This window comes from Salvia splendens, chromosome 12 (assembly GCF_004379255.2).
Source record: "Salvia splendens isolate huo1 chromosome 12, SspV2, whole genome shotgun sequence".
Lineage (NCBI taxonomy): Eukaryota > Viridiplantae > Streptophyta > Magnoliopsida > Lamiales > Lamiaceae > Salvia > Salvia splendens.
This window is the reverse complement of record NC_056043.1, coordinates 33,568,587-33,594,289: the sequence shown is the minus strand read 5'-3', so window position 1 is coordinate 33,594,289 and position 25,703 is coordinate 33,568,587. Positions and strand designations below refer to the sequence as shown.

The window sequence follows — 25,703 nt, the reverse complement described above, 5'->3', positions numbered from 1 at the left end:
CTTTATTTAATAGTAAATTTTTTAATTTAAAATATAATTCAAGTGGTTTTATTTCACTATTTAGATCTTATAATCTAATAGCTAAAATTTGTTCTTAATTTACTATTATTAATTAATTAACAATGGATCAGTCGCGAACGTACTATGACAAATAGAATAATCCTTATTTAAATGATTAAACTAAAAACGACTGTACCCAACCCTAAACCCTCAACCTCTATTTCTCTTCTCCGCCAAAACCATTTCAGCAGCCAAACCCAAAGCACAAAATTTCTTCACTCTCCCTCTCTCTCTCTCTCTCACTACACTCATAACACCTTCTACATTCAATAAGAGATATACATACAAAGCTCGTCGTATCCACAATTTGGATTCAGTCTGAGATGCACAAGAGTGATGCAGAAGCTTTTGCGCAGAACGCCCGTTGCTGCCCCAATTTCATTCGGCAATAACAACACTCCTATCTCTCTACCCGTCTCCGCCTCCAGCTTTCTCTCTCTACGGTTCACCGGCGCCGCCAGGAAAATGTCGTGTCTCGGCCAGCCGACAAATCCGTTTTCGTCTGCAGCGGTGCGTGGCCTCAAATTGACGAAATTGCGCCCCTGCAGCTGCGCCATCAACAACAGCAGCACCAATGCGGCGCCGCTGAGGGAGTGGGTGGTATTGAAGGAGAGCAGTAGGCATAGTGGATTGGGAGGCGGGTCCCACAGGGCGGCGTGGTTCGCAACCCTAGCCGGGAATCCGAGTAAGGGCGGCGAATTCGCGCTTTCGGAGGAGAAGCGCTTACAAAGGAGGAAGAATGGGGGCAGTGGCGCGGTGGTTCCGGGGAGCCCTGATTTGCTCACTATTCCCGGAGTCGGTCCAAGGAATTCGAGGAAGCTTGTGGAAAAAGGGTTTGAGGGTGTAGCGCAGCTCAAACAGCTATATAAAGATAAGGTATATTTCTGTTTTTGGCTTAATCAGGTCACTATTCAATTCAAGTTTTATTTTGGTTGGTTCAGTGTGTTGCTGAAATTTAAGAAAGAGTTTAACACTCCATTGTAGCAAAATGTGTTACTTTGCTAGATTATTAGTATGTATTTTCATTGTGTGTTTTGAGTATGGCAAAATATTTGAATAGCTGAGCTGAGGTGTATAAATCGAACTTTTGTAAGGTAGCTGGTTATACTAAATAACATGCTCTTGTTATGATGCAGTTTTTTGGTAAATCTAGTGAGAAGATGGTGGAGTTCTTACAGAGTTCGGTTGGGATCATACACAAGAACCATGCTGAGAGCATAACTATATTTATCAAGGAGAGTGTGGATGAAGAGCTCAAGGAAAGTATTAAGCCTAGTCAAAAGAATCGGATCACTTTATGTGTTGAAGGAAATATCAGCGTGGGAAAGACTACATTCTTGCAGAGAATAGCTAATGAAACCCTTGAACTTAGAGATCTTGTGGAGATTGTTCCCGAACCAGTTGACAAGTGGCAGAATGTTGGTCCCGACCACTTCAACATATTAGATGCCTTTTATGCTGAACCAGAGAGATATGCGTATACTTTCCAGAACTACGTGTTTGTAACAAGAGTTATGCAAGAGAGAGAATCATGTGGCGGTATGAAGCCCCTTAGGCTTATGGAACGGAGTGTCTTCAGTGACAGAATGGTAAACGAATAAGTTCCTCTCTTTTTTAGCATGATGACAACATGGGATCTCTATCTCCTGAGCTTTTTTAGAAATATTGTGTTTGGTCGTGCTTTTATTAAACAATCCATATTCTTATGCGAAAACCAAGATATTTGTCTAATGTGTGAACTTAATATTGAGAAACCTTTTGGTTGTTCACTAATATTGAATCAGCTTTGCATATCTTCTTGATCGATTTTCTTAATTTAGGTCTTTGTGAGAGCTGTTCATGAGGCAAAGTGGATGAATGAGATGGAAATTAGCATTTACGATTCATGGTTTGATCCTGTCGTTTCAAGTTTGCCCGGACTCATACCTGATGGATTCATCTACCTAAGAGCAAGCCCTGATACTTGCCACAAGCGCATGATGCTCCGTAAGAGAGCAGAAGAAGGCGGAGTCTCTCTGGACTACCTGAGGGATTTGCATGAGAAGCATGAAAGCTGGCTTTTCCCCTTTGACAGTGGCAACCATGGAGTTCTATCAGTGAGTCAACTTCCCAAGAACGATGATTGGTCTTTACATCCCCACATCAAAGACCGTGTCTTTTATTTGCACGGTGATCATATGCATTCGAGCATCCAAAAGGTACCACCCATCATTCCACTTGCAAAATTATTCCAGGCTATTCTTTTCGTCATTTTTTCCCATCTGTGTTTTGCCTTTTGTTACGGAGCAGGTTCCTGCTTTGGTTCTCGACTGTGAACCAGACATCGATTTCAGCAGAGACATAGAAGCTAAGCATGAGTATGTTAAGTTTGGACTTCCCCCATTTCTAGACAGTTTTTATTGCTGATCTCATTCAAACACTCAATGGTTTTTATCTATCTCAATAAGATTCTAGTATAATAGATTAATCTAATCTAATCTAAAGCAAGCTCTGATGCATTTCTTTATCTGATCACATTTGAGTTAACCTCAAAATTTATTATGTACATTATTTTTCATCTGAAAGATATGCTCGCCAAGTTGCTGAGTTCTTCGAGTTTGTCAAGAAAAAGAAAGAAGTTTCCGATTCAGTCATAGGACAAGACACACGAACGAGCAACCAACCTTCGGTGCTGTTGCCCCACAATGGAAATCTCTGGATGCGCGGACAGCAGCCTTTCCCAGGCTCAGCTGTTGATTTTAGGAAAGCTATGTCGTTTATGCCTAAGTAGAAAGTGACTGTTTTAGTTTTATCCTCATGTAAAAAGAATAGATGTCTAGTAAATCTGTTAGCTAACAGCTCTCTAGAGATTGTTGAGAGTTGTGATTTTGTGGATTGTAGGTTGCTTTCTTTTTAGGAAGCTGACTTTTGGAATTTGAGGAATGTATCTCTCAATCCTTTGTTCCCACTTCCCTTTTTTGGGGTGAAGTTTGATGTTCTCTCCGTTAGTTAAGTGGTATGTACCCTTGGGTTATATAAGCTGTATTTCGAATTTTGAAATTATTAGTACTAATTCATAAAATGTGTTATCATATCTCACTCATGTTTTCTTAATAGTTCATTGTTTGGTTCAATGCTATGGTATTATTATATGCAGTGATATGACACTATAGTACTCAGCACATTCTAGTATTATAAGTTTGTTTGTTAACAGATTAACATTGTAAAAGTGCCAAGGGAGCCAAACAACTGCATAGTGACACTAGATTGTTAAATAAGAGTTATCATCACACATTCTCCGCATTAAATAACGTTATTTCAGTAGATTAAGTAAAACAAATTCAAATTAAAGAAGTGAACTTTTTAAATTAGTGAAAATGAGTGAAATCATATTTAATTTTCATTGTGATTTATTTGTCCAAAACTATTGGTTCAGCTTCAGCCCATAATAGTTTTTAAAAGCCCAGGAAATGAAGCTCGACAATTTCCACAAGTGCAATTCGAACGCTTAAAATCACAAATCAGTCTTCTAAAATCACAAACCCTTGTTCCAGATTCGTCGTTTTGCTAGAATCCTGTATACGAATTGAGCTCAACGAAATCGGAATTGCTCGATAATGGCGATGAACGGCGGATTGAGATCTTGTGCTTCCAAGGTTATGAATTCGGCAACTATGCCCAAATCAGGTATACCGTTTCTTTCTATCATTCTCTTTTTCGTAGATCTTTTTCTTTGTTTCTGGTACAATGTGTGTAGTTTTGGTGATTATGCGAATCCGTTTTACGTTTTTTTTCGTTATCTTTAAATTATATCTTGTTCCGTTTGGATTTTACGTTTTATTGATTGACGCGTTCATCTCGGTGTCAGAAACTGGAGCTTACACCTTTTTAACTAGTTGTGGATAGTAATGGTAACTATTTATGTGCTCTTTCAGTAGCTTATGTTGATAATGCTATAATGTATACTGATTTACTTCACCTGGGACTAAATTGTCTGTTACTTTGTGCATAAATATACAAATATGTGCATTTTGACATATTCGCTTTCCATATATCATCATCACATTACACTAGCGTGTTAGGGGATGTGGCTTTGTTTTATCCATTTATTGACACAACCAAAAATGTTATGTCGAAGTGGTGATGAACTTTCTGTTGCATTGCTCATATTATTCTGTACCTTTGTGAATTTTGTATCATTACTGATTGCCAAAGGTATCTGCCTTTCTTTTCTCAATATTTACCTGGAGCATCTGTGTTATATTTGTTACCTTTGTTTTTCTCATCGAAATCTTGGCTGAGTAACAGACAGATGTTCCTTATTAGAGAATCTCTTAGCTATAAATTACTTGACTTTTAATAAACTTTGTATGGTCTGTTCAATGTTTTTTACTGTTATCCTGGATAATCTAAAGAATGTGGGTCTTTTTCCTTTGAACTGATCCTAAAAAATGGCTATACAACTTACAAAATGCATGCGTCTTAACTATATTTTACTTTTAGTGAATGTATGAATGAATAGAAATTTGGAACATAGTTATTGGAGGTTGGGAGTCTTTTGTATCATATATGTCTTCTGGTTTCTCTTGTCTTATCAGATCTTTTTCTCATTATGTTAATGTTTTGTATCTATAAAAGAGCTTAAACAATAGATTTTATTATTGAAATGATCATTAAAGTTTTTATATCTTTTCTCTAATGTCATAAAGCTGTATTTTGCACTGAGAAAATACTAGGTAATTAGTCTCCATTTTGTGCTAATCTTTTCTTAGTTAATAGTATATTGTATGTGTAAATTGTAAATTTAGTTTAAGTATAATTATTTCAGTATTGGATATTGTAGATTTGTTCTCTGGGTGTGACTAATGAAAAAGTAAAATTCGTTGTTTATTCACAGGGAACAGGGGCATTCACTCAACTAGTGTAAAGAAGATGTGAGGAGGCCATGGCCATGATGAGCCTTTCTATCTACATGCAAAGCACATGTACAACTTGGACAGGATGAATCATCAGGCACTGAAAATGAGCATTGCTGTCTTCACTGCATTTAGCATTGGTGTTGTAGTCCCAGTTTATGCAGTAGTCTTTCAGCAAAAGAAGACTTCCTCAGCGTAATTTTTCTTGTTGATATCTGCATTTGTGGCAATAATTGACATTTGAGCCTTGTGTAGGAAAGAAGCAAACACCGAGGATACACTGACTGAAAAGAATTTAACAGTCTTTTGCATTCACTGTCTTTATATGTCGTCTACTTGCTTTGATTTGTTCCAACTACAATGCTACAATGCTGATTTCCCTTCTATCAACATTTCACTTTCTCACTTTCTGGGATTCACTTCTTTGTGGCAATAATATTTCTTGGATCTGTCCCAAATACAATGCCATTTTTTCTTCTATCCTCATACATGATGTTTGCATCTTGATATGCATACCAATCTTCTTGCTAAAGTCTATATTTCTTGTGCTGCTCAGCACTTTATTTTTTGACAGTTGAATCTGAAAATGAGTAGCTCCATATAGAATCCTCAAGGGCCTTGAGGTTGCTGATTTGCATTATTGAGAACTTAGAAACTGCTGTAATTTCTGTACTATAGATTGATCTAATTAAGAACTAATGCTAGTACCTTGTTAGCTGCTGGTGTGTTTAGTAATTGTTGACTTCCTGAACATAGATTTGTATAAATGAGTAATTGACACATTCAATGACTAGAAACCATAGTGAAGTTGGTGACCTGACCCGACATCTCATTATAGCATGTGGACTTTATTAGTTATTAAATATCAGTAGCTGAACATACACGTGAGATTTTTATAAAAAAAATCCCATCGGCGCGAGTCAATAATTATACACTAGATAAAGATACTCTCTTGTTCGAGTGCTGTATTCAAATGATCATGAGACGCTCCATATACGTCTAGATGGACAAATCCCAGATTAGAGATCGGAATGAGGTTTCGTCGCAGGGAAGAGTGAGTCCAGCCGCGTGATGAAATCCATATTCCTCGGCGGCCTTGTCTAGAAGCTCTTTAAACAATGGTTTTTTCAAGAAAGAGACGGGAAGAACAAATCTTGAGATTTCGTTGCCCACATACACCACAAAATGCCCTTTTGGTGCAATTTTCTTACCTTCAATTTCTACTCCTGTCTCCATTTTTAGAGCATCCACAATGGCGGCGAGCGGACCGGCTAGCCGATTCCCGGCGCTGGCCGGTTCGCTCGCCTAACCATTGCAGGCGGCGAGCGGCAATTCGGCGAGAAATTCGGCGAGCGCACGCCGATTTTCGGGCGCTTGCCGATCCGCTCGCTTGTCGGCTGGCCGCCATTGCAGGCTCCCGATCGGCGAGCGATCGGCCAACCCATTTTTTTTATTTAATTTATATAATATCATGCACAACATGATTGTCGAAGATGAAGGTGTACAACTGACTAGTTGGGCCAACGACGATAATGAAGCCGGTCCAAGCCACGGCGTGGCCGCCCCCAACGTACGAAGCGGGGTACCTCACGATGAAGCCGGCCGCCTCCAAGCACATGCCGACATGCGGCAAGTGGATGCTCATATTCGACTCCAAAAGGATTTAATTGAAGAGTTGTGGGCTTGGAGGACTGCACGGCGTTAGTTTTTTTTAATTATGTAATTTTTTTTAATCTACCTTTTTTTAATTATGTAATTTTTTTAATTAATGTATTTTTTTAAAATTAACTATTATTATTGAATTTTCCCGTATTTGTGTCGTAAATTTAATTCTATATTTTGTGTGAGTGTTAATTATTTATTTTTTATAATTTTGTTTATTGTGGCTAGCCATTGCTTGTCCTGATGATGTGGCAGAAGGAGTTTTTAGTGCTGATGATATGGCAGGAGGAGTTTGTGGCTAAGCTATGACTGGCCTATTGCTATTGGAGATGCTATTATGAAACTGTTGGTTGGATATGGGAATATATTTGTGAAAGGGTAAGAGAGTTTGGAGGGTCTTTGTTCAAACTGTATAGAAAGAGATAGAGATCTTGCTGTTTATATAGGGCTTGAACAAATGTGCATTTTAAGATTAAATATAGTTTATGCTCAATGTGATTATATATACTTGTCACGAATGTTAGTAATATAAAAATGAGCTTGTAATTAGAACTAGAAACCGAGACTTTTCTATTTTTGTTCTAGATTACTAATGGAATTACATTTTAATGAAGGAGATTAGATTTATTCCAAATGGAGGAGTGACGCATAAGAGTTATGCGTCGTTATTAATGAAACGCACAACCCTTATGCGTCTTTCATTAATCACGCACAAGGGTTATGCGTCGTTTAAAGACGCATAAGAATTATGCGTCTTACCCGAATGACGCATAACCCTTATGCGTTTTCAGTCAGCTTTTAACACACAGAAGGCAGAACCAGAGCACAGACTACACTTTCATTTCCTCACTCGGGTTTCTGGCGATTTCCGGCGATTTCCAACGTTATCTCTACAAGATCCGGTAATTTGTTCAGCAATTTAGCTACATTCATCATTATTCATGTTTATTTTGCTTTCATTTGTTAGTTTTACCCAATTTATAAAATTAGGGCTTGTAGGAAAAATGTTCATAATTGTTGTTGTTTTAAATGTTTTTGATGCAGAAATCATGCAAGTATTTGTGAGTTTGTATTGGGGTGGTAGAGTAGTTCAACTACCACATATGGGTATTGGTTATGAACCACCTCGTGCGAGGAGCTCCATCATATTAAATTCATGTGTTTCCTATTCTGAATTGGTAGCAATGATCTGTGATGCGATGAGAATAGATATGAATCGACACTGTGATCCTATTGTATCATGCCATATAGCCCGGATTAATGCGACCATCCATGGTCGCCGTGGCATGGTCAAAAGTTGCTTGGTACCTGTCGTGTCTCAAGTCTCATTCATCAATGAAGAATTTATGTACATTAGCCCAATCGGCACCATTCCTCCCATGGCGGTGACTTTTACATAGATGTCCGGCATTATGTAGCATCCTATCACAATAATGAGGAATACGCTGGTATCGGTTAAATTGTCGGCAAACGCGCCCAGCCTCGTGTGCCTCGACAAATGACCAGCACACCAAATAAGTGTCGCACAAGAAGGATGCAGTCGGATCAATGCAGTAATCGGGCATGATACAATCTGCATACGGTGTCTAAAGAAACTACAAAAAAATAATATGAAAAACACAATTAATTTCATACTATAGTAAATTCATTAACTAAGACAAAAAAAATAAATTTAACCTGGCCTGGACGAATCAGTGATAATTGATCACGATAATGAGCTACTGAATGTCGGGGAGCATTTCCAATTTCAGTAACTCCGTGCCACCTATACATAATATTAATGTCAAAATAAGTTACCAAAAAAATACATAATTAAGTGAGTTAATGTAAAAAATACATTACTTGGCTCCGCACGGGGTATACGGCGTGTGCATAGGCGATATCAAGAAGGCTGAGCTCAATGTAGGCATTCTTTCCCACGCCTACAGTTGCAAGAGAACCATAGGTCCACCCACATCTCTTCTCTGCCTGCCTACTGAAGCCTCGCACAAATAATGATACAGATATGCTAAAGCAGCACTACCACAACTGATATTAGCCACTTCTTCCGGATCGTCAAAGGAATTTAACCACATAAAGGGGACCTTGCACCCTGTGGTGTCCGGTAAAATAAGCCCCCCTAACAAGATCAGAGCATGTATACGTGCTCTTTGGATGTATGCATAATCATGCAGCCCATCACCCAACGACATCGTCGCTTGGTGGATCAAAGATGTCATCAACAAACCACCGTGCTTCGTTTCTGTTTCTGCGTCAGGTATCCATCCCAACACATCTCTACACTTGCTGGGCCAATCTTCATATTCAACAGGATAGTCACGGCCAGTGAAAACACGACCGTCTGCTCTCAAACCCCACAAGCTTTGAACATCCTGTAAGGTTAAGGTAACTTCACCAACTGGAAGGTGGAAACAGTGTGTCTCAGGCCTCCAGCGCTCGATCAAGGTAGTTATAATCTCATTGTCCATCCTCATCGGCCTTCCACATTCAACCACGCCTCTGAACCGCCATACATCAAGCCAATACATCACATTTTCATGTATTGGCACTGCCCAAACCTTACTCTCCATCCTACGAACTCTCAACACATTTGCTGTGTCATTTGCCAACAATGAGGCTAAAATGTGTTCGTTTTGATGAAATAGTAATGATGGATCCTCAGGTCCATAACGTAACTGTTGTTCGGAACTTGCAGATGCCATCTACTTCAAAACATTCACCCAAGATTCAATTTTTTTCATAAAAACTCAACAATTCTAAATAATATGCATATGAAATACAATTACGGAAAATCGACCAAAAATTCCATCAATTTCATCATAACCCCTAATTTCATCGTAATCCCTAAGTATATGCAACAAAACAACAAAAATCGACCAAAAATCCATCAATTTCATCATAAACCCTAATTTTGCTAAATTACGGAAAACCTGCACAAATTAAGCAATAAATGATGCATTTAGCCAAATTTAAGAACAATTACCGGAATATGATTGCAAAATGGTGGAAATTCGCCGGAAATTGCTGGGAATCGTCCGAATTTGCTGGGAATCGTCGCTTGGGTCGCGGCTTTCTGTCTGTGTTGCGAAGTGTTCTGCCTTCTCTGCCTGTTTTAAAACCCACCGGAAGATGCGTTATGCGTCACTAGCCAAAGACGCATAAGCATTATGTGTCGCTAGGGAAAGACCCGTTTTATAGGTGATAAACCAAGGTTAAGGTTGGTGGGACCCACCACAATCCAATGTTTGATACAAATTTTCAGCCTGGATAAATGCAATCCAAGGCCCGAAAAAAATTGCGGCGGCCCGCCAGGCCCGCGTGAATAGTGCCCGTTTTCACTATTGGGCTTAGTTAATGTGACCCACAAAATTTGTGGGTTTATTTTATCCTCTTGTGGGTTTATTTTATCCTACATAAATCCTACATTTGGCCCGAAAATTTTATCCTATGTTAATCCTCTTGCTATAACCCACTCACTCTATAAAACGGGTCCTTATTCAGTTCTCTGCTAAAAGCCTAAAACCTAAATTGGTAGGGAAGAATATGACATTTGACCTGATTTAGGACTAAAGTCACCTGAAACTAATCCCCAAATCTGAGAATTTCAACCGCCTAAACCCAGAATGGAACAATATTCTCCTCTCTCTTAACGGATCTGCATCAGGAGAGACTAGAGAGATATAGATATAGGAGAAATTTATTGCATTTCTTGAAAATCTCCTCACATCCATTATGCAATTGAAAACCATAAACACCTTCGCTGTGACACTGATGTTAACCGCTGCGGTGATCATCCTCTTCTCCACCGGATTTCTCGAATTCCCAGCTGCCGATTCCGCAGTCCCATCACCTAAAGATTCGATCTTCTACTCTCTTTCGAAATCCGATTCGCCGGAGCCCTTCAGAGATTTGTTCGGAGCGTTCAAGAAATGGGATTCCGAGGTGGGCTGCGCCCAATTTAGGGAAACACACCGAGATTTACTGGTGAATGGGTCAAAGATGTCGTCTTTGCAGAATGCGGAGGGGGGGATCGAGTGTGGTGAGCTGCAGATGAAGCATGTCAGCGTTCTGGTCAAAGGGTGGACTTGGGTTCCTGACAATATGGATAATTTGTATAGCTGTAGATGCGGGTTGAGCTGTTTATGGACCAAATCTTCTCTTCTTGCTGATAAGCCTGATGCCCTTTTGTTTGAAACAACCACTCCCCCAATTCTGGTAAAATCCCCCTAATATTTGGTTATTTTGAGGATGATATGTGAATATCAGTGATCTGGGTTAATGTTTTTTGTGATCTTTGTTGTGTCGTTTGCTTTGGTGTTTTCTGATTTTGTGAAAGTAATCTGCAACTCTAGTATTAGCAATACTTGCTTTTTTGGTATCCTGGTTTGAGATTGTAGTCTCTGGTATTTAGCTAGGGAGGATACACAAAAATAATTCTAGTTAATCCACCATTTACTTTGATGGTTTGGTTAATTTTGGACTAGTTTGACCATCTTATCCTCCAAGTATTTAATTCATCATATCACTCAAAGTAAACACCCCCGTAGTGTCTAGTGTGTGGTTCTTGATCCTAACAATTAGTGAAATACTGAAATATGATGGCCTAAATTGAAGATTGAATCCATTTAGAATCACTCTAAGCTACTTGATCCTAAATCAGATCGACTACGACATTTGTAAGCATTAAGTTAGTGAAATTTGATGGCCTACATCGAAGATACTAATTTGTGTAGGATTACTCTTGCGTGTGATGGAGTTCTGGACTGCGGAGGTTTATTGTGATTATATTAAAGTAGTGTGAGGACCGAGAAAGTACTTGATGAATTAGTAATATGTAAATGATGCTTTAATTTTGGTTTTTATCTTATTTAGGGACTGCAGTTTGATGTCTGTTGTTGATCTTACCACTGGTGCTATTGGTTTTGTCTAATCAGTTAGTGAACAAGGGCATATGTTGAGGATATTACTTTTAAGGATGGTCTGAATCATTCTATAGAAAACCTGGATTAGAGATGATCGAGATGCTTCCCTACAGCACTGTCGATATTAGGATTAGAATTTAGGTTTGTGTGGGCAAAAGGATAAGAAACTTGGCAAGACATAAGCATATCGGGCTGACAAATTGTAAAGTTCAATATTCTTGTACTGGAAACCAGCAGGTTCCCATTTAACTCCATCGTATTTAGTATTTTCATTACATTTGACAGAGACGGGATGGTGATCCACTTCGGGTGTATATGGATCTTGAAGCTGGTAGGAAGAGGTCAGGCAATGAGGATATCTTTATTAGTTATCATGCTAGAGATAACGTCCAGTCAACTTATGCTGGGGCAGTTTTTCATAACAATCGAAATTATCAATTATCTTCTGATAAGAACAATGTATGTGTTTCACTCATTCCATTCCATTTTCTTCACATGTCGCTTGTACCTTCACACTTTTGCTTAATCTTGAGTTTGCGTTATCTCAATCTAATTGGGATTCTTGATTCTCAAGGACACACTTGTTTATTGGTCTTCGTCTCGCTGCTTACCTCAAAGGAATCAGCTTGCCAAAAAGATACTCAGCCTGTTACCCACCCACTCTTTTGGGAAGTGCCTGAACAACGTTGGAGGCCTCGACCAGGCACTCTCCTTCTACCCCGAGTGTGTGAAGGATCCCAACGAGAAACCCAAATGGTGGGATCATCTACATTGTGCCATGTCCCACTACAAGTTTGTCCTTGCAATAGAGAACACCATGACAGAGAGCTATGTGACGGAGAAACTCTTCTATGCTCTCGATTCTGGGGCTGTTCCCATATACTTTGGCGCCCCAAACGTCTGGGACTTCATACCTCCTCATTCCATAATAGACGGGACACAGTTCAGTTCCATCGAGCAGCTGGCTTCCTACGTAAAGTCCTTAGCTAATGATCCCGTTGCTTATGCTGAGTATCACGCGTGGAGGAGATGTGGCGTTTTAGGTAACTACGGAAAGACTCGTGCAGCTAGCCTCGACACGCTGCCTTGCAGACTGTGTGAACAAGTGAGCGAGATGAATGGGAGAGATGCAAAAGCTTTGTAGCAGCAGCTGTTCTAGTTGGAATATGTTGATTTTTGTTGTGATTTTGATCTGCTAGAATTTTTAGAGTATATATATATAACCATTGGAAATGAGATGTAGAAAAACATGAAGTTTGACAAATCAATTTATACAGAAATTTTGCTTTTATTTTGAACTCTATAGCAAGCTGATTTGTTTTCTTTGCAGTGAGCTATTCTTTATTTCAGCAATTTGAATGTTAGTTTAGTTTGAGCATTTGAGGGGTAGAAGTGAGAGCCTCGACGAGGGTTAAGTCGAGCCATATCATGCCGAAATGGAAGTACTTGTCATGCCGCCCAATAGTTTCCACTACAACTTCTGCCACCATCGTTGGATATATGGGGATTGGGGGCCATTTTATGGGGATGCACGAGATGGTGGATGAATAAAAATAATACTCCCTCTGTCCCATAGAAATAGACCATATTTCTTTTTTTCGTCCGTCCCATACAAATAGTCCATATTCATTTATGGTAACATTTTTTCTTCTTTTCTTTTACTTTATCATTCATGGTCTCACCACCCAGTACACAATTTCAACTATTTTTTCTCATTCTCTCTTACTTTATTAATTACACATTAAAACCCGTGCTAGCCCTAAATGACCTATTTCTATGGGACGGAGGGAGTATGTTTAGGACCAGAATGGTAGAATACTATATTTAAAAATATTAAATTTTCTAATACAGTAAGAAATTGTTAATCCAGTTAAAACTGAGTAAATTGACATTGACCGTCAAATTTAGACGACGTCGTAAAAAGAAGGACCAAATCCAGACTGTTTTCATTTTTTCAGGATTCAAAAATTAAAAAGGTAACGTTTTGAACCAAAATGTTCAATCGCCGCATGCTTAGGACTACAAAATGACTTTTACTCTATTTTTTAATTGAATCGAGTAGTAAGAGTAGTACTACTGCTTATTATAAATAAACATGCCCACGGTTCGAAAACCGGCGGTTCCGGTTTAGTCGAAGGCGGAACCGGAACCGGACCGTGAGGCTATTTCACGGTTCCGGTTCCGGTTCGAAAACCGGCGGTTCGGCGGTTTTTTAATTTATATTTTTTTTTCAATTCGAAATTTGGATTTATACAACAAATCGGAACAAGCCAATGTACAATTCAAGTAGAAATAAGACAAATAATGAGAAAATGATATCAATTTTATTGAATTTGAGTTGTAACGGACATTCGGACAACGATACATTACAATTGACATACATGATACAACGATACATTACAATACCGGTACAGCGACCGGGAGCACCACTACCGGTACCAACATAAGCATCGCCTTGGGATTGAGAGCGAGAGAGAGCAATAGCATGTGCCATATCTTGCTCTTCTCGATTCTACAAAATAATATTTGTATTGTAAATATCAAATAAAATTATGAACAATAATGTAATGTAAATCAAAATTAATTAAATTAGTAGATAATAAATATTAACCTGCCACGCATCCATGTTCATTTGAGAAATCTCATCAATAACGGCTCTCCGAGATGGCCTCTTGGACTTTCCCTTTCCCTTCCCTTATCAACACGACCTTCTCGGGATAAAGACATCTTGATATATAGTAAAAATGTAGAAATATGGAATAATATATTTTTTTTTGTTTTAGCAATTGAGAAAGAAAGACAACTTATAGAACTACGGGAACACGTATAAAGTGTATAACAATGCTTAATAAGAGTAACACTTGAGTAATTAAATGGAAGCACAATAGCACAAATGAGAAATTGGAGACAAAGAGAGAGAATTGAGAGATTGAAGAGAGAAACTCTTATTAACACAAGAGTGGGGTAAATGTAAATGAAGATAGAGAGGGGTATTTATAGATAAAAATGAGGGGGAAAATGGAAGAATTCGAATTTGAAATTTGAAATTTTTTTTTGAAAATTTCGGAAAACCGGCGGTTTTGGCGGAAAACCGCCGGAACCGCCAAAACCGCCGGTTTCCGGGACAAAACCGCCGGTTTCAGGGACAAAACCGCCGGTTCGGTCAACGAACCGTCTGCAAAAGTTGCGCCATTGTCGCCTCGTGTTCCGCGCCGCATCGAAAGCCAATGAACCGGCGGTTAACCGCCGGTTAACCAACGAAAAACTGGCGGTTCAGGCCGGTTTTGCCGCTGAAAAGCTGCCGCCGGCGGCCCTATCCCTGACACCTTGGTTTACGCGCCCGAACCGGCGGTTTTGCCGGTTAACCGGCGGTTCCGAACCGTCCGGAACCGGCGGTTCGGTGACGGTTCCGGTTCGAAAAATCTTGAACCGGAACCGGACCGCGGTTCCAAATGAGACGGTTCCGGTTCGAGAAAATTGTCACGGTTCCGGTTCGGAACCGGAACCGGTGGGCATCTCTAATTATAAACGACCCACTGTCTTATAAATCGGGTCGGGTGCCGTCGGCCCGGTTGAAAGATCCGAATCAATTACGCATATCGTTAACGCTTCCCCTGACTTGCGTTCACGCGTAAAGCCTTTGCTCTCTCTCTCTCTCTCTCAACTATTTCGATAAACTGAGCTGCTAGTAGCTAGATTTTACTGGTAAAAATGGAGAATTTGGGAATGGTTTCGTCACCCAAAATAGTGTTAGGAGTCTCCCCAAATCCGAGGAACTCATTAATTCCACTTTCCAGCAAACAATTTGTAGGTCTTCCAAATTTACTCAGAAAAACGGGGACAAGTTGCAGGAAGAGCAATCTTGCTCATTCTGTCTCGGTTGTTTCTCTGCTCGAGGCGAGGAAAGCCACCAAAACTATAGGTAACTGAATACAATTTTGTTTAGTTTATATGTTTTTCGGATTAATATCTAATTTCTATATCGGAAAGCATGATGTTCGTGTTATATCTGTATCCAATCCCTAAATTGAAAGGAGTTGATGATTGGCTAAAGAAAAAAAATGTTATTTGTGTTGTAGGCAGTTATGGGAGGCTAGAAACTAATGGTGAATTAATTGCCAATATATCGCTGTGAATTCATGAGTTTGTTTCTAAACTCACTGTTAAATCAATGAACTGTATAACAATGTAATGTATAGTATCTTATCTTCCTGAGCGAGTTAGTTTGCATCCATCAGTGCTTGTTTTGTTATTGGCCTCTGTAACAATGTATAGAATAGCCTCTTGAGAAGCTGTGTGTGTTGCTTCCTGTGTTTGTTACTGCATTTAATTTAAATCTGATGTTTTGTTTTTACTGTTAATTTCTATCATTTCAGTGGCGGAGAAAGTTGCAAGGGATTGTTTTGCTAGCATTGCTTCTAGTGGCCAACAAACATCGTCTGTTGGTGCAAATCCACAGATTTCAGTTCCACCTAGTTCTTCTCAAGTGTAATAATCCATCGATGTTATTCTTACCACTTTGTTCACAGCTATGATCTTATAATTTTATATATTCCACATAGATAGTATGATTTGTTAGCATGCACTCTCTCATCCTTGGCGTAATCATTGCCCAACTTCTTGATCTCTCAAAATAGGGGCTCGCCTCTCTTCTGGATTGGTGTTGGTGTTGGCCTCTCAGCACTTTTTACTTGGGTAAGCCGTGCATTGTCACAGAAGTTTCATTACTCTTCTTCCAACTTAATTATGTTCTTCAACATTTTATTTACCTACATTCATTACATTACAGGTGGCTGGAAGAGTAAAGGTGAGTCACGCCTTTGCCGCCCTATTGTTCTCGTTCATTTTGTTAGTTATAGTCCATTAGTGTGATCTCTGATTTTTCAGCTGAAATAACAGTGCAGAAAATACATCTATATTCATGCTTCTTTTACTTGTCATCTTCCCTTTTTATTTGTTCCTCTTTTTTCCTGATCTACATGCAATGGATCAAGTGATTGAGGTCCATTAGTTTACTTTTTTATTTTATCCACGAATCTTACATTGGAACATGTGTATTAGTATAGTGTCATTAGTGTGGAAAAATGGTCAATCGTAAATCGCCACTCCCACTCCTTTCCTAGTCTGACTTTTAAAAAAATTCACATTGCTGCAGAAATATGCAATGGAACAAGCTTTTAAGACCTTCACACAACAGATGAATACTCAAAATCAAAATAACCCATTTGGAAACACTGCCTTTGCACCTGGCTCACCCTTCCCGTTTCCACCACCACAACCACAATCAAAGAGCTCGTCATCAGATTCCCTCAAAAGTAGAGCTCCTTCCTTCAAGAGTGGAGCTCCTGCAGCTTCTCAATCTATAACTGATATATCTGCAACAAAAGTGGAGGATCCTCTGCCAACATCTGTTAACAATAAAGTAGAAGTGCATGATGCACCAAAGAAATACGGTATATATAATCCTTTATAAATATGTCACTGATAATTTATTCTTAATTGATCATCCAATAACTATTGATCTTAGCGACTTTCTTTTATTTCCTTTCCACATATCCTCCGTCCTTATGTTCTTCTGTCAATATTCATTGGATCTGAGTATACATGCTCCATTTTCAGCATTTGTAGATGTCTCCCCAGAGGAGACGGTGCAGAAAAGTTCTTTTGAAGACTACAAGGAATCGGTGCCGACAGATCCACCCAATAATTACTCACAGTCATCCGAGCAAGTAAGTTGGACCCTCACAGTCACATTGTCTGGACTTGTAATTTGTTATGATGTTATCACATTTTGGTCAATTTAATCATTTGAGCATCTTCCAACAGGTTTCCCAAAATGGCACGGCTTCAAACCAAGGAACAGGGGCATCAGAGGGTCCCTCCACTAGTAAGTTCAGACTGCATTCCTGTGTAGTTTTAGTGTTTGTAACTACTTTCTGAACTATCTAAACCTACTTGGAGTTGTTAAACTGAAAAATATTTATAAGATTTTACATGTGACATTATAATAAAAATTTATTTCTTCTTATCCATAAAAGATGAAGCTTGAGAAGAGACCATGTTTACAGTTTCTAGATGTTTCTTGCTTCATTTAAATTTCTTTCACAAATTAGAAATCAATTAAATTATTCATCCATAAATAAACAGGTAACCCCCTCTTGTCAGTGGATGCATTGGAGAAAATGATGGAAGATCCAACCGTTCAGAAAATGGTTTTCCCGTGAGATATCCTATACCCTTACTTTGAATGGTTTTACATTGTTATTAATTTTACATGCATATGAGATGAGAGCTGAGACCTGTTAGAGGTAAAAAAAGGTTGTCCCATATAGAAGGTCAAACTGTTTTTATCTTGTGCCTACTATTGGGACTTATTATTGGTTTTTTATTATTTGCAGTTACTTGCCAGAGGAGATGAGGAATCCTACCACCTTTAAATGTAAATTTGACTCTCCATCCATTTCAAATTTTATGGGAGCTTTGATTTTTGTTGTCTAGTTTTTAATTTGTGGTGAACTTATAATGTTTCATATCCATATCCATTCCGTTTGAAGGTTTTTTAATTTGTGGTGAACTTAAACTCTTCAATGAAAATTTCTAATTACCTTATCCATGTAATGCTACAGGGATGCTACAAAATCCAGTGTACCGTCAACAACTTCAAGATATGTTGTAAGTACATCTTTATGTCCATTGGTTTCTGAAGATTGTAGATGCTTCTCCATGGACTCAAAACATTAAAATATGTTAGTTTCGGTCCATTCTGCTAAGTAAGTTTGTGTACGTACTGTGTACAACTTCAGAGCATTTAGAAAATGAATTAGTTGCTGGTTTGTTTGGTTGGTTGGTTGAACTGTTGATGTGGTTGCCTATACTGGATCATGCAGGATCTTATATAATAGTAATGTTATTCTACTTCATGTTTTTCAGAAATAATATGGGGGGAAATCCTGAATGGGACAATCGCATGATGGATATGTTGAAGAACTTTGATCTCAGCAGCCCTGAGATCAAACAACAGTTTGGTGCGTATTGCCCATTTTACTTTGTTGCTATCTAATGTCGATCAGGAGATATGTTGCAAATATTTAAACCTTCTGTTTACTTAATGCAGATCAAATAGGTCTCACTCCTGACGAAGTAATATCCAAAATTATGGCTAATCCCGATGTTGCTATGGCTTTTCAAAATCCAAGAGTCCAAGCAGCCATCTTAGATGTAAGCAATTTCTTCAATTCTCATCACATCTACTTAAACGCTCCCCCCTCTCGACATACTCTCTTGTGTTATGTTGCATTGCTATGCATGTCAGCTTCTATTTTTGATTTTTCTCATTCTTGCAGTGCTCTCAGAACCCTCTAAGTATCGCCAAGTACCAAAATGACAAAGAGGTAAAAGCTAAAGGCACAGCATAATCAGTTCAATCAAACTATTATTCCATGTTCAGTGTTTGCTAATGCTTGAATCTTCATATTCTCTCTTAGGTTATGGACGTGTTCAATAAAATATCCGAGCTCTTCCCGGGAACTTCACCTTAAACTCTTGATTCTGTCCATCTCCTACCAAAGCAGCAAGGCTATGAACGTGCTTTAATTTCCCCGGATAAATTTCCTATGGAACGAGCTTCATAATTTTCGATGCATCAGCAAGCCCCGTGCTACAAGTACGATTACCAACATCTTTGCGTTGCCTCCACCTACGAATACATTGTTTTACTTTGGGATGGTGCTTCTTCAAGTGTTGGTGTAGTTTTTGTTAGTTGTTAAACCAAAACCCCCTCACTAGTTTCAGATACGATTTTCAGCTGTTCCTAGTTTTTTTCGGTGAATGATGTTGAGATTTTCTGAGATGTTGCATAGTCAGATGAGTTATCATATCTTTTTTTTTTTTTAATAAAGTTATCATATCTTGTTGGTTGTGAATTTATTGCAACTGAGGAATAAAACGTGGACAAACTATTCAATCTGTCTACGTGTGAAATTGTTACAGAAAATTGCATGATTCAATTTAAATTAGAAAAAATATGTTAAGATGGGTTCGAAGTTGGTAATATATAATTGAATTATTTTTATTTTCCTTGTTGTCAAAAATTACTTTTTGAAAAATTCATCAGTTTATTTATTAATAAAATTAGAAAACGTAAGAGGTATATGTATTTGGTACTATTTGAAATTGGAATTTTAACAACCTTCATTTTCTAACGATAGAAATTCTTTCCATATTTGTTTCTTTTACTTTACTAATTTTTCATTAAAATTTGTAGTATCATTTTTAAAAGTTTTTATTTTAAGCAAAACGTAATAATACTGCACATAATTGAAGATAAATGTTGTAAAACTCTAATTAAAACAAGTTTCATAGTACTATATTTTTTCTCCCGTTCTCAAATTCATCGAGAATTCGCGGCCCTCGTATCGATTCGATTATTAGCGATCACTTGCTCCAAATCCAACTAATTCCTCTAAACAGTGGAGCTGAGATTGAAGGAGTTTTCTGACGAATAAAGGAGTATATTTGAAGTGAAAGAGGAGCTACACCGAGTTGAGTTCCGTTGAAGTGAGCCTCTTCTTGTTCTCAATTGCAAGTTTCGTTAGCTCCAATGCTCTAATAGTCTGTTGTTTCTGTTGTTTTTTCAATTATGATGCGTTAGATGCAGGGTGATTTTGCGTTTTGGGAATTTCTTTGTTTTGTTCTCGTTGATCACTCACAAGTTATTTGAGCTTATGAACTGTGTCGAAGTGAGATTTTGAATGCCTCCCTTCATATGATTATAAGATTTGATTTTGTCTCTCGTTTTTCTTAGTACTTGTGTTGTTGCCTTTTATGCAGGTTACCATGTTCTCAATGTATTGTGAAAGGAAGTTTGAGGTTGAGCCTGCCGAAGTGACTTACACCGATGGAAGATCATATGTTTCACCAGATCTGTCTCTTTACCAAATGGAGGTTCCTTTGTCATACATCACCAAGCTTATTGGGGTATCCCTGCCGGCCCATGAGGTATCATATTCTTTTGATGATCAATTTCCCTCTTGATTGTTATCATCATTTATGCCTCATGTGCTTTACTTTGTCCCTTCACCTAAATTGCTCCAACTTTACTTTAATGGGGATACTAGTTACTATTAAGAGATCAAAAAGCTGACAATCATAATAGATATATACATCTTGATGAGATGTATCATTATTAGCTCAAGCCTCTGTAGGATGACTAGGGACAGAAAAGCTGCGGAGATGGTTTACCTTAAGACTAACATCTATATATCAAATTTCAGTCTGCTTGTCTGTTGAATAAAATGCAATTACATGCCAAGCACTCGATATCAGAGAAGAATGAAGCCAGCTTCACAATATCAGTTCCTCCCACTAGAAGTGACATTCTTCATCTTTGTGATGTGGCTGAGGTATCTAGTTTCATCTTCATCTTCATCTTATGCTTGATTTATATCTGCTCGTTGCCTGTGTACTGGCCTGACTATTGTTCCTCTTTTCCTTCTTTTTTAGGATGTGGCTATTGCTTATGGCTACAATGAAATTCCAAAGATAACATTTCCATCTGTGAAGCCACAATTATTGAATAAGTTCAGTGATCTTATTCGAGAAGAGGTAGGATGATACAGATTTAATATTCTATGTTTTTGCTTATAATTAATCATTTCAATGTTTAATATTCAATGGTAATTCATTCTGCCAAATGTAACGTTGAGCACCTTTTCTATTCAGCTGTAGTTTCTTGCTTTTGACCTGATATAGTGTTACTTCTCTTAGATTGCAACAGTTGGGTACACGGAGGTTTTGACTTGGATATTATGCTCAAGCAAAGAAATTGCCACCATGCTTTAACCGTGAGGAAGGCAAAACTGCAGTGATTAATGGAAATCCTCGCTCAGCAGATTTTGAGGTTCAGTTAATTTTCAATGCTACTTTCCCAGTTTTATATATTTTTGGCTTGTTAATTTTGTTGATCTACTCATTTCAGGTTGTCCGCACCACTCTTATGCCCGGCATATTGAAAACAGTTGGGCACAATAAAGATCATCCAAAACCAATCAAAGTAATTATAACTTCCTAACATTCTTGCTGCTTCTGCATACATTAGCAAGAATAGTTTCATCATAATGACAGACACAACTTGTACAGTAGGAAATAAAGGAGAAACAAATACATATAGGAGTTGACTTTGTACATTCCCCTTCTATTTTTGTGCATGTATGAATTGCAACTCTTTGTGATCATGTGGCTTAGACACGATCCATATGCTTTCATGTAATGCCATTTTATGAAATTCTCACATTGTACATTACTAAAGAGCACGAATATTGTGTTTCTTAGATATTTGAAGTGGGTGATGTGGTGCAATTGGATAAGGAAAAAGATGTTGGTGCATCCAATCATCGAAAGCTTGCAGCTTTACATTGTGGATCTACCTCTGGATTTGAGGTACCCATTTCTAACCTTTTAATATACTTGTAAGTTGTAACTTGTATTCGGCTTTGTCACTTTGTTCGTGCCACATTATAAGTAAACGAGATTCCTTTCTTTCAGCTTATACATGCCTTGTAGATAAAATCATGGAAGTAATGGGAACTCCCTTTGTATCACCTGGCGACAAGACAGGCTACTACATAGAAAGTTCAAATGTACGTCCTGTTTTAGCTCTTCAGTGTCGTATAGATCTAGTCTCGAATGATATGCTCACTACAATGTCCTGGCTGCAGGAGCCAGAGTATCTTAAAGGTAGACAAGCACGCATCATATTTAAAGCAGTGAAAATCGGCAATTTTGGAATCGCGCATCCACAGGTACACTGATCATTCGACCCATTTACTCAGTTAATTTTGCCATTTTACAAGTTTTCAAGATTTATGATTCTTGTAGTTCGTCACCACTTTTTGTTATCCACGAGAACACTTATGTTTGATTGCAGGTTTTGCATAACTTTGACATTCCAGACCCCTGCTCATTTGTGGAAATCGACATTGAGAAATTACTCTAAAGCCTAACAAAACCATATACTGAAGTTTGAATCGTCGATGGAGGATATAGGAAAGGCTATGGTTTTCATTCTGTTACATTTTAATGTAAATTTTTAACAAAACCAGAACTTTTATGTTTTGATCCAACTATACAATTATATATGGTTATAATTTGTTTCCACACTTGGTCGTGCATTTTGTACTCAGATTGTAGGCTAAAGTAATATTCTACCACAGATAGTGTCTTTATTTCACACAAAAATATAAGTGGATTAGTCTCCAAAAGAAAATAACAAAGAAGCCATTATCAATAATTCCCTCCGAAGAAGAATCATCAAGTACAAGAATGTGTTGCAGGTTGTTACTATAAACATGTTTAGAAAATTACACCCAAAAAAATCTCAACATAGTTACAAAAACAAAGAATAATGAAAAGGACGAACTAAATAAAATGAACTAAATTGACATATAGAGCTATTACAGCATGAACAACCAATATAGAGTCACACTGTTACGACCTCCCTTCCACATCTAGATTCTAAGACTTTGCCCTATAATACCATGTACAATTAGGTAGCTTCATAGCACCCAAGGAGTCGAACCAAACGACAAAAACCCGCAGACAACTCCCTACGTCTCGTGACTTGAAGAACCTAAACACCCCGACGAAACATTACCGGCACCCGGAATATATGGCAGCATGTAGATGGAGTTAAGAGAAGACAACGAAGTGTAGTTGGTCGTGCTAGACGACACTGCACAAGCACCCTCGGGTTGGAGGCGAGGCGCATCACTCAGGTTGTAGACGAGTGGAACTGAAGGCCCTATCTGCATGGGTGACGATGACTCCAGGGAAGATGGCAAAGAAGTCGAAGGTGGGTGAACGGAAGCTGACAGCAACGGTGTGGACTCTGACGCGGTAGGCCTCGTGGTTTTGGTTTTTGCATCACGCTTGCAGACAGGGCAGAATGTTCTCCACGACGTTAGCCACGTGTCGACACAAACAGCGTGGAATTCTGTCAAACCACAACGTAAAAAATCGGTTTCAAGATTAGCTAGCCTGTTTCCTTTACCCAAAAAGGAAACATGCCAAGATTATTTCAGTCGAAGACTTACTGTGTCGACAAGGAAGGACCCTGAGCTTTTCTCCGACACTGTAGTCTTCAAGACATATAGCACACGTCTGAGAGGTGCAGTTGTCTTCAAGAACAGCTGTAAAGATCAAGCTGGGCATTGCCTTCACCAGACGACTGCTTATCCCGTGGAACTCTCTCACACGGGGCGCTAGAGGCCTTTCACCTCTGAACCGGTGCCTTCTCACGAAGAAACAAGTAGCCAACACAGCTGAAACACCGGCTAAAGAAGTGAACGACAGCGCTATTATAGACCACGCTGGGTTCTCATAGCTCGGGACTATCCACAGCTGCAAATCAGCTGCACCAGCAGCATAGCTAGCAAGTGTTTCCCCACAAACTTTCGACACAAAAACTGCATTTATGTTTATACCAACAGGATTTCCAGCCACTGCAAGTTCAGATCGTATGAAAATAGCATCAAATCTGAGTTTCTCAAGAAAAAAGGAGATTACTTGGTCGTAAATCGGTGGTGTCGTTGTCATAGACAATGGCTGCTTCGAATCCAGCAGCTTGAGCTCGTCTAACCTTGTCCTCGAAGCTACATCCTCCTCTGATAATCAAGACGAATGGATATCTGGTGCCGTTCATACTTGCAACTATCTCGTTGGTCAGTAACGAGCAAGCATCCAAAGGCTCTGCAATGCTCACAGTCCCACCTATTCCAGACTCTTTCACTGTGGGTGCTACAACCACACAAATCTATCATCAAGAGCTATGTGTATATACACACAAAAACGACGTTCTTGATCTTTTTGTATATATATGCACACACGAAAATGACTTTCTTGATCGTTTTGTTTACTAGAGAGCCAGCCATCACAAAAAAATACTACTTTCTTGATCATTTTGTTTACTAAATGCCAACCATCAGAAGCTATGGATATACAGAGACACAACAGTTACTTTGTTTATCATTTTATTTACTAAAGAGAAACCATCAGTCATCAGAAGCTATGGATTTACAGACACGAAAACGACATTCTTGATCATTCACTCAGCTATAAAACCATAGCTGAAACGTCCGCCTCAGATGCAGTACTTCCTTACAGCAATTCTCTCTTGACGAGTTAACTGCATGACTAATAAACACAAACATCCTGATGATTATAATGAACCGAACGGAAATAGGCTGGTATTATTTCCACTACAGATTAGATGTTGCTATCATGTTACATTTTTCAACCACAAACAAAGAAATATAACAAGAAACATAGCTTGAACCAGAATCACTCGAGCATTTCATCAAACACAAAATAGAAAACTCATTATATAAAAACAAATGGATAGACATATGATATAAGAATTCGAAATTCCATGAAATGAATGATACAATATAATAACAAAAAATTAAAAGAAAAAAGGGGAAAAATATATAAATAAAATAAATAACTCACCAAAGAGAGCTTCAACGTCGTCGAAAGACAAAGTTACATTCTTTGCAATCATCACCACATTTCCAGAAGCTGCGAAAAAACCCATGAAATAGGAAATGCAGCACAAAAATACCCACAAATACAACATCTCTTTTTAACCTTGACAAATTTCCAATCTTTCTCCCTTGAAAAAAAATTGATTCTTTCTTGCTATTTTCCCAAAATTCATACTACAAAATTAGAAAATTAAAACATTGATGGGGTACGTACTAAACAAGCCCAATAGCAGTGACAGCTCGGCCAGCCCAAAGCCCAAGAGTTCAGTTCGGCATTACCAAAGAGTTCGGCCTCAGCCTACAGCTCGGTAAAAGCCAACCAATCAAGCTCTGCTCTCAGGTCGGCATCAAGCTCTACTCTCAGATCGGCAACCAAAGCAGTTCGGTCTCGGTATTCGGCCGAACAAGGAGTTAGTGGACCCATACAGGATGTCCAACACACCCACTACCACGTGATGTCAGTTCAGGCCACGATCGTAGGCCATGACCTACGCTTCGCCCACGATCTTAGGCCATAACCTACACGACATCCACGACTTAGGGTGGTGATGCAAGCCATGATCTGAGTTCATTATATAAATAGAACTTAGATCTGATAGAAGAGGTTAGAATCTCTCTAGAGAAAC

General features: G+C 38.6%; 4 protein-coding genes and 2 pseudogenes across 5 annotated transcripts; 5 read left to right on the top strand and 1 right to left on the bottom strand.

The window, feature by feature from the left end:
- The first annotated feature begins 207 nt into the window (after positions 1 to 207).
- On the top strand, positions 208 to 3,121 carry LOC121759269. Its single transcript, XM_042154805.1, has 5 exons — positions 208 to 936; positions 1,197 to 1,649; positions 1,881 to 2,258; positions 2,350 to 2,417; positions 2,626 to 3,121. The coding sequence occupies exons 1-5, from the start codon at positions 397 to 399 to the stop codon at positions 2,828 to 2,830; spliced, it is 1,644 nt and encodes a 547-aa protein (XP_042010739.1). The 5' UTR covers positions 208 to 396; the 3' UTR covers positions 2,831 to 3,121.
- A 364-nt stretch (positions 3,122 to 3,485) lies between these two features.
- LOC121757358 lies at positions 3,486 to 5,360 on the top strand (annotated as a pseudogene).
- A 4,761-nt stretch (positions 5,361 to 10,121) lies between these two features.
- LOC121756999 (alpha-(1,4)-fucosyltransferase-like) lies at positions 10,122 to 12,844 on the top strand. 2 transcript variants are annotated; one of them, XM_042152455.1, is made up of 3 exons: positions 10,124 to 10,832; positions 11,825 to 11,998; positions 12,114 to 12,844. In XM_042152455.1, the coding sequence occupies exons 1-3, from the start codon at positions 10,350 to 10,352 to the stop codon at positions 12,681 to 12,683; spliced, it is 1,227 nt and encodes a 408-aa protein (XP_042008389.1). In that variant the 5' UTR covers positions 10,124 to 10,349; the 3' UTR covers positions 12,684 to 12,844. The 2 variants fall into 2 exon arrangements, with proteins under 2 accessions (XP_042008390.1, XP_042008389.1); XM_042152456.1 differs by lacking the exon at positions 11,825 to 11,998 and having other exon boundaries at positions 10,122 to 10,832.
- A 2,301-nt stretch (positions 12,845 to 15,145) lies between these two features.
- LOC121759325 (protein TIC 40, chloroplastic-like) lies at positions 15,146 to 19,461 on the top strand. Its single transcript, XM_042154867.1, has 14 exons — positions 15,146 to 15,461; positions 15,916 to 16,027; positions 16,177 to 16,234; positions 16,329 to 16,346; positions 16,695 to 16,992; positions 17,159 to 17,268; positions 17,366 to 17,426; positions 17,687 to 17,759; positions 17,938 to 17,978; positions 18,166 to 18,211; positions 18,470 to 18,564; positions 18,654 to 18,757; positions 18,883 to 18,930; positions 19,024 to 19,461. Exons 1-14 carry the CDS (start codon positions 15,251 to 15,253, stop codon positions 19,075 to 19,077), a joined length of 1,329 nt encoding a protein of 442 aa, XP_042010801.1. The 5' UTR covers positions 15,146 to 15,250; the 3' UTR covers positions 19,078 to 19,461.
- A 436-nt stretch (positions 19,462 to 19,897) lies between these two features.
- On the top strand, positions 19,898 to 22,695 carry LOC121757136 (annotated as a pseudogene).
- Positions 22,696 to 23,043: 348 nt separating this feature from the next.
- On the bottom strand, positions 23,044 to 25,169 carry LOC121758413 (receptor homology region, transmembrane domain- and RING domain-containing protein 2-like). Its single transcript, XM_042153821.1, has 4 exons — positions 25,043 to 25,169; positions 24,101 to 24,331; positions 23,629 to 24,036; positions 23,044 to 23,528 (listed from the first exon to the last, which is right to left on the bottom strand). The coding sequence occupies exons 1-4, from the start codon at positions 25,167 to 25,169 to the stop codon at positions 23,143 to 23,145; spliced, it is 1,152 nt and encodes a 383-aa protein (XP_042009755.1). The 3' UTR covers positions 23,044 to 23,142.
- Positions 25,170 to 25,703: the final 534 nt, after the last annotated feature.